This window comes from Nicotiana tabacum, chromosome 18, assembly GCF_000715075.1.
Source record: "Nicotiana tabacum cultivar K326 chromosome 18, ASM71507v2, whole genome shotgun sequence".
NCBI lineage: Eukaryota > Viridiplantae > Streptophyta > Magnoliopsida > Solanales > Solanaceae > Nicotiana > Nicotiana tabacum.
This window is the reverse complement of record NC_134097.1, coordinates 4,075,002-4,083,920: the sequence shown is the minus strand read 5'-3', so window position 1 is coordinate 4,083,920 and position 8,919 is coordinate 4,075,002. Positions and strand designations below refer to the sequence as shown.

General features: G+C 30.9%; 1 protein-coding gene across 1 annotated transcript; it reads right to left on the bottom strand.

Moving 5' to 3' along the window:
• Window positions 1-3,737: 3,737 nt before the first annotated feature.
• LOC107816401 (UDP-glucuronate 4-epimerase 1) lies at window positions 3,738-5,535 on the bottom strand. The gene has a single exon (XM_016642118.1). It carries the CDS (start codon window positions 5,275-5,277, stop codon window positions 3,997-3,999), a length of 1,281 nt encoding a protein of 426 aa, XP_016497604.1. The 5' UTR covers window positions 5,278-5,535; the 3' UTR covers window positions 3,738-3,996.
• Window positions 5,536-8,919: the final 3,384 nt, after the last annotated feature.

The window sequence follows — 8,919 nt, the reverse complement described above, 5'->3', positions numbered from 1 at the left end:
CTTTGGCTAATATATTTGTAAATCAAAATGTTTCTTTTGAGACTTACTACAAGATTAATGTCATGAACAATTTCATTCATTCGGGTAGTAACAAATTAGTTCTTTCAGATCTCTTAACTGCTTTTGCACTACTAGATCTTTTGTCACACCATCCATATAATGAATGTCTCATTCATAAAGAGAATCATATCATAATAATTCTCATGTTCAAAATTATTATAAGCAAAATAATTTCTTGCTTTAATTTTGCTTTTAATAACTTTCATAAGGCTTGACAAAATATTTGGCGTATCACATGTATGCGACCAATGATATATTCATGTAAGTACACAATAATATTCATTATCTTTATTTGTCTCAAACCCCCCTTAGAGGTGAGTTGTAGTATTTATCCAACCATGCACTAGTACATTATTATGCATAATCTTTATCACATATATATTTTCACATTCACTTTCAGGAATGAGTATGCATTCTCAATGTTTATCACATGTCACATTCTCTTCAAAGAATGGAGTATAATCATACAATGTGCTTTATTTTATTTTTTTCATACCAATTTGGTGGTAAATATTGTCTTGTTCTCCTTTTTTATAATTACCATAGTGATAACTATTATTATTTTGGCCTTTCGCACGCCCACATTTATTTTTCAATCACTAGTCTTTATTTAGACTTATCATGTACTGCTATCACATTCACTTCAAGAATGAAGCAAATCAAGTGGGACAAGCTTCATATTTTTTTATGAAAAATATATTATTTTTTCTTTAGTTATTATTATTATTATCAATATGGTGCGTTAGGACTCAAACCCAATGCCTTACCCATATAAAGGCATGCTAAGTCATAATGCGTTGGAACTTGAATCCAGCGTCTTTTTATCAACATAGTGCGTTGGGACTTGAACCCATCGTCTTACCCTCAATCTTTGGCATAATAGGCCAAAAATCACTAGGACTCGCACTCGAACCTTTAAAATATTATTACTTCATAATTATAGGTATAAGTAAATTAACTTTCAAAAAGACATATATAACTATTTCAATCTTGAAACAGTTCCTCTGCAACAAAAATGCTAGTTAGGATATATGCCATTTTTTTTTAAAATGATACAATTATTTTTATATTTTAATAAATTAATTAGGGAAAAGATGCAGATAAGCTATAACCACTTATATTTCAAAGACTATAAGAACTTCACCAAAAAAATTCAATACGGAGGAATGAGCCTTATGTTTCCAGCAAAAATATTTAAGGCTTAATGCATAACTGTGACTATTATAAATTATAACTATAATGAGTTTATATTGATTGTATATTCGAATGCCAAATTTGCAAGGTACTGTAAAATCGCCTACATATTTGATAATTTTGCTTTCAATGAAATACATCATGTGATGGTAAAAATATTATTACTATGAATGAGTTTAGATGGATGTAAAACTTATCTTTGTATTATCATCCAAGACATTTTTCATTGTACTTGATCTCATTGTCTGCTTATAATTTACATAGTCTTGACGTAGAAGATCATGAAATGAGCAATTCGTGCTGATAACGTGTTATAAATTAAAAGCAATTTAGTAAAACACGAACAAGAAATAGAGATAGAGAGAAGGAAGATATTTTCTTCTTCAATTGTGTGTATTTTCTTATCTATTACAAGGCCTTTATATAGGCATGAAAAGTGAAGAAAAATATGTCATTGAATATGTCATTAAGCATAGAAATATGTCATTGAATATGTCATTAAGCATTTGAGAAGATCATGAAGGACGAGTAGACATCCACCATAATTTAATTTTTTTTTATAACATTGTTTGTATTCAAAAAGCGTTTAAATTTTCTTTGAAACCCTTTTCACATTTTCTGAAACTTTTGTCAATTAAACACAAACAATTTTTCATTTTCTGCGAAATTTGAAAAATACATCTGAACTAATTTTTCCATTTGGGGGAAACTAGAAAGTACATCCCAAATGGAGTTTGGTGAAAAATATATTCATGCTTTTTTTTTTTAATGAAAAACTAGAAAAAGAGATTTTTACCTGTTTAACTCGCTCTGATTCATACTCTCTCCGGTCCAAAATAAATGTTGTTTAAAATTTAGCAAAGTTATTAATAAAAAATAAATAAATAGTACTATTCATAAGAATTTTCTTAATTAATTTGTTATCCCGACTAAGATTTTTCAGAAAATTATATAGATTTTTTTATTGGAGTGATGATAGAGGACATTACAATACCACCAAAGATTATCATGAAGTCGATCGAATTCCTCCACCTTAATTAGAGGTATCGGGAATTAGTATTAAGCTTTAGGGATAGAAAAAATTATGGTAGGTAGTGCTTTTCCTTTTACTGAAAGTTAAATAATATTAATTATATATATTATATATATATTATACATGAGTTATATATATTATATATCTATTAGTTATTTTTAGTTTAAGAGATTAAGTCGGCAAAAGAGGATATAAACCCTCTTTCTGTCCCTACATAAAAACAGTGTAGGCCCACAAAACCCAATTTTGAAATTTGAAAAAAATACAAAAACCCAAGAGTTGAACGAAGTGTCGGTAGGAAAAAGCCAAGAAATAGTAGAATACAGTACAACTTAGATTGACGCTTTACAGTTGGATCGCATCCGCACGATTCAGCCCAATTCAATCCAACGGCCTAAAATAAAACTTTAATAAGAGCAATTACATCATTCACATGGTTGTGGATCCCTAAATTTAATAAAAATCCTTTACAGCCGTATTTCACAGTCAAAGCTTAGCTGTCCCCTTTCCACTATTTATTGCTCAACCTAGCTGTCTTTAAAAAATCCCATTTGCCTATACAAATTTTACTACTACTAAATATTTTACCAAAACAATTATACAGTCGAACTCTTTTTATAATAATTATTTTCTATAATAACAGTTGTATTGAATGTATTGAATTAACGATAAAATTATCTTTGTGTGATATATGTTACGAGTGTGAACCTTGGAAGCAAACATTAATATTTACATTAGTGATAGATTATCTATATCACATCTTTTTGGGTGCGACCCTTTCACAAACACTGCGTGAACGCAAGATGCTTTATGCATCATGTTGTCCTTTAACAATTCACTACTACCGCCAAGTTTTCTTTTTTTATATATAACAACCCTTCACTACATCAACCATAAATTATCAAAACAAATAAAACTGATATAAAAAAATTTAATTGTATTTCCTTAATAAAAACACCAATATGTAGCAAAAACCATATGGCAATCCAAATTCCAACTACATTCTACAAGAAAATACTAATATAAAAGTAAAAATGTTACTGTACTTGGTACTACTTTTTATGAATACATGATTCTGTAGATGTGTTTAATTATTACTCAACCATACTTTAATTATTACTTTTTTACCTTACTCTATACTAGTTATAATAAACTAATATGATTTAATATAAACACTAATGTAAATTACAAACTCAACTCTACCACCTTAACTATTTGGATGAAAAATGCTTCATATTGGGTGCAAATTCTATTGACCTTAGAACTATTGAATCCTTACTTATACTAGTAACATTTTGCTAATTATTTTATTACTAATAGGCAGTAGCAATAGTTTTTACACTATAAATGTATTGTATCATTTGATATTTTTATTATACTTTTTTATAAAAAAGAAGAATAACAAGAATATGGTGCATAGAAGTTTACACAAAAAGTAAGAGACATAATATGAGACAAAGAATGAGAAACTTTTTTATCCTTTACAAGGAAAGCAACAACAATATCTTCTAACAAAGGGGAAAGGGAGTTTATCAAATCTTCTTCTCTCCACTTTCCCCCCAATTAAAATAAGAATTGGTATTCACCTTTTCTTTTCCTTTTTTCTTCCTCCAAATTCTTTTTTTCCTCGTAATTTAGAAAAAAAAAAATCTAAAATAACCACAATAAGAAGAAAAAGAATTAAAAAGAGAAAAAAAAAAGGAATATTATCACTTTACAGACTTTCCTTGATTGTAGCCGTAATAAGAGAGATACCACTTAACAAACTTCTTCAACCCGGTTTGCAAATCGGTTGTCGGTTTATACCCGAATTCTTTTCGGGCCGAACTAATATTCGCATGTGTGAACGGAACGTCGCCGTTTCCGGGCATTTCGACGAAATTCTTCTTAGCTTTAACCTTCAAATGCTTCTCCAAAATCCCAACCATCATCGGAACAGTCACCGGCGACGTATTACCCAGATTAAAAATCCGGTATGGAGCGGGTCCCCGTTTCTTCCCACCCGACCCGGTACTCTTACCCGACGTATCAAGCGACCCAATACACCCTTTCACAACATCATCAATGTAAGTAAAATCCCGAGCCAAATCAACCCGATTCTTGCCCCGATAAACCGTGATCGGTTTCCCTTGTAAAATGTTCCTTGTAAAACTGAAATAAGCCATATCGGGTCTGCCCCACGGGCCATAAACCGTAAAGAACCTCAACCCGGTAATTGACAACCCGTAAATATGATTATACGTGTGTGTAATTTCCTCACCCGCTTTCTTCGTTGCAGCATATAACGAAGCGGGTTGATCAGTCCGATCCGATTCAGAAAATGGAACCTTTTCGTTCAACCCGTATACGGAACTGGAGCTGGCCCATACAACAGCGGGTTGCGGGTTAGCATTCTTGCAAGCTTCTAGAAGAGTTACAAGACCGGCAATGTTACTATGAACGTAAGAACCTGGATTTTCCAGCGCGTATCGCACACCCGCTTGAGCTGCTAAATGCATCACGTGCGTAAAACGAACAATTTCAAATAGCTTTGTTAGCATCCGCATATCGTTAATGTCACCTTCGATTATGAAAATGTTGTGATTATTGAGAAGATTTTTCCTCGCTTTTTTAAGCGAGGGATCATAGTAATTATTGAAGTTGTCGAGTCCCACGACTCCGTCGCCTCGTTTTTTCAAGGCGAGGGAGACGTGGCTCCCGACAAAACCGGCTGCGCCGGTAACAAGTACGGACATGCCGTTAGAACGGTGGATCTGAGCAGAAGTACGGACTTGTTTCTCCCAATGATGACCGCCCCACGTGGCGGAGAAATACCGGTTACCGGTATCCATAAATGATTGGAAACACAAATACGACGCCGTTATAGCTATTAAGAATAATGCCCAAAGGAACATTGTACTTGTTGAAGCAAAACATCTGTGGAAATGCCGGTTCCTGTCCTTGAACTTTCCCGGCGTTGACGGAAACAATTCTTCCTCTAACGACGGCATCTTTTCACCGGAAAATCAAGAAAATACTCGCCGGAAAATCAAGAACGTATTTTTTTCGACTACCCACTTTTTTTTTCCTCAATATGGTAGCAAGAAAAATACTGGGTTTAAGTTTTTTTTTGGGGGGGGATTTTTGGAAAATGGGGATTTTTTTTTTAATAATAAGAAGCAGATGCAGAGAACAATTTTTTGTGAAATTGGAGTCTGCACCTGCGGAAGAGAGAAGGAAGATGGAGGAATATATATAGTAGGTGACCACAAATAAGAGACAATTGTAAACGCGTGAACGCGTTAAAAGAACAGAGAGATAGAGAGAAGAAAATAGGAAAAGTATTTAATATGTTTAGATTAAAAAAGAAATTTCTGACTAGAAATAAGGAGACAGCCAATGCCAAGCAGTACAAATCTTAAGAAAAAGTAAAGCTTTGAAAATGAAATGGGTTTTTCCCTTTTTAGGAGAAAAAGTGATTAGTAATAACTTATATTTGGTTCATTTAATAACCTTTTTTCTTTAATTGTTCTGTGTTCAGAATTACTAGTATGATTAATTCAGATTGTTAATTAGCAAAAAAAAAAAAAAAAAAGATTGTCATAGCAAATTTATTTATATAATATTTTGCTTGGGCGATGATTTATTCAAAACAACCTTTTAACCTTACGTAAGGTAAAGGTAAAGTTTAGTTCCTGGTGTTATTGTTGGTGTCTAAAACCACTGATTTGATTAATCCAAATCGGCAACATAAAAAAAATTCACTATATAAATTTTTTACGATTATTATCACGGAGAACTCTATTGTCGAGTTCGAATTTGAAATCTCTAAACAAATAGGGCAATCGGATGCACAAAGTACAATCAGACATCTGTATAACAACATCCCTATATAACAATACTTCACTATAAAAGCCAAGCTTTTCCAGAACCAATTTTTATGTTATGTTATAATATATGTTCTCTATAACAATACTTCGTTATAAAATTCAAAAATATTCAGAATAAACGAAATTGTTATAGAGAGGTTTGACTGTATCTTGCGTTCACGCAGGGTCGAGAAAAAGGTCGCACCCTAAAAGATGTGATGTTAGGCAGCCTACATACCCTTATACAAGCATTAATGGCTGATTATACTGTTCAAACCCGTGGCCTATAAGTTACACGAAAATAACTTTACCATTACAAGTAGGGTTGCACATAGGTCGGGTTGGTTCGGATTTTCTAATTACCAAACCAAACCAATTTTATCGGGTTATTAAACCTAAATACCAAAAAACCAATAAAAGTCAGGTTTTTTAATCTCGAGTTTTCGGATTTTTTCAGGAGGGGGTTTCATAAAGTCTTCATAGCACAAAACATAAAATTTATGCTCCAAATATTTCTTTAATCCCAGTAAGACAGAACTATATAAGGTGTTTTTCAATAAAATAACATAAATATGAGTGAGTCATGACATTGTACTAAAATATTCAACAATAAAGATAATAAAATTGCATAAAATAAATATTATTAATAGGCCATAATGAAAACAAACATAATTTAAAATTACGACTAATAAGTACTATTATTTACATGACTAACCACTAAAAGAAAAATAAGTTATACATTTTATCTAAATCATGAAAAAATTAAAAAATAGATATTCAACACTATTTTCATTCATAGTATAATTGAATTGAATGTTTTATTAGCATTAGTATTGATTTGATTTTGGTTTAGGATTTATTTGTGTTACTAATATTTATGGACTATAAAACTTATTGGAGCATCCAAAAATTATAAGCACAAAGTTGAAATAAAACGTTAAAAGATAAAACTATAAAAAAAACTTAAGAAATATTTATAAACTACACTACAATAAATACATTTATGTATTTAATATATTTAAAATTTCTATACATATAATATCGGGTTGGTTTGATTTCGGTTTAATTTTATTTAGTTAAAACCAAAGCAAACCAAATATGGTCGGATTTGTTTTCCAACACCAAACCAAACTATAGTCGGAATTTTTTTCTCGATTTGACTCGAATTATCGGGTTGATGCGGTTTGTCGATTTCATTTCTACACCCGTAGTTACTAGTGATAGTAAAATCTTTTTCATTCTGCCACACCTTCTTGGTACTCTATTTAATAACTAATACTAGTAGAGTAAAAATATACTAAAACTTGTTTTTGGAAAATGGTTTAAATTGATCTATATGTGGTGTGAAATATTTGGAATGTTGTGTTGGAAAGTAGTAATTTTCAAATTGGTCTTGTGTGCTTCGTCTTTGTGACTTTCCTGACTTTGCTTAAAGTTTTTAGAAGATGGTGTAAATTTGTTTATACATCTTAATTAGTGATTCGATATTCCAGCGAATCTTGTTTCAATCATTATGTTCTTAAATAAGTACGTTTTTGTCGTTTTTTTAGATTTACTGTCTATAGTTACTCCTACTAAGATTTTGCTAGCTAAGTTCTCTGTCATGTTTCATGTATGGATTTTTTGGGTAAACACTTATTTGTAGTTTCGTATATAATGCTTATATACTAAACATATTAATTTATAATAATTAAGTAATAAATTAATATAAAAATATGTATACTTTTTTTAAAAAGTTATGCTTTAGTGCACTTTGAAAATATGTATATTCTAGTTGTGATTGAGATAAAGGTAATATGTCAAAACATGAATAAGTTTTTTCTGACCGTTGATTGTGTCAATTCTTAAAATAAAAGTGCAAAAATATGTGATTTAATTTTCTATATAAAATTACACATTTGTAACTACATAAAAAAACAACAAAATCGAACTTATTAGGAGTGTATAGAATTAACGTTTCATAAGAATTTTTTGAAAGCAAATAATAACTGCCAATTTAATTCTGCAACTTGAAACATACGAATACTCGACTTAAACAACTGATAGTAAATCATGTGCCGATTTTTTTTATTTATTATTATTCAGAAATTTTGTAAAAAAATTAAACTGCATATAGTTGGAGTCAACTCTCACAATGTGCTCCCGGAGTCAACTCTCACAATGTGCTCCCCCTTGCTATCCTCTCAAAATCTATGAATAATATTGTGATTCTAAAAGTGAGGAAATTAAATCACCAAAATATTATTATTCTTTTTAAATTCCATTCACATTAATATTCTTTAATTTTGCTTTTTCATCTTTATTTGATTGGTATCTACTAATGTCTAGGGGCGTAGCTAAAAGCTCAACTACGTGTTCTGCCGAATCTTAAAATTAAGTTATTAGTACTTCAAGTCATCGTTCTAAAATCTTGAACCTATAAAGTTCGGCTCGGGCCACTATGTTAATGCGGGATTATTGTCAATAAGGGATTGAGGGAACATCACTAGATACACGTAAGGATATTGTATTAAGTGAAGTAACTAATTGACCTTGTTTTATATGGCATTTTAATTATCAAATTGTCTCTTGCTTCCATCAAAGAGCTATTGAATTTCCATAAATTAAATGAATTATAGTGTAACACGTAATGTGCTTGTTCAAATTTGTCAAATTAGTGTTATTTTAATGATGATTTCAATATTTGTCGTCTTTATGATATCTTGATTTGCATAGACACGGTAAAGAAGAGATGAAGGTCAATAAATATAGTTTCATCAAACATCTTCATTTGCTTTCTACCAT

What these genes read in the sequence shown, in the direction of transcription:
- LOC107816401 (XM_016642118.1), bottom strand. Translation starts at nt 5,277, where the DNA reads ATGCCGTCGTTAGAGGAAGAATTGTTTCCGTCAACGCCGGGAAAGTTC.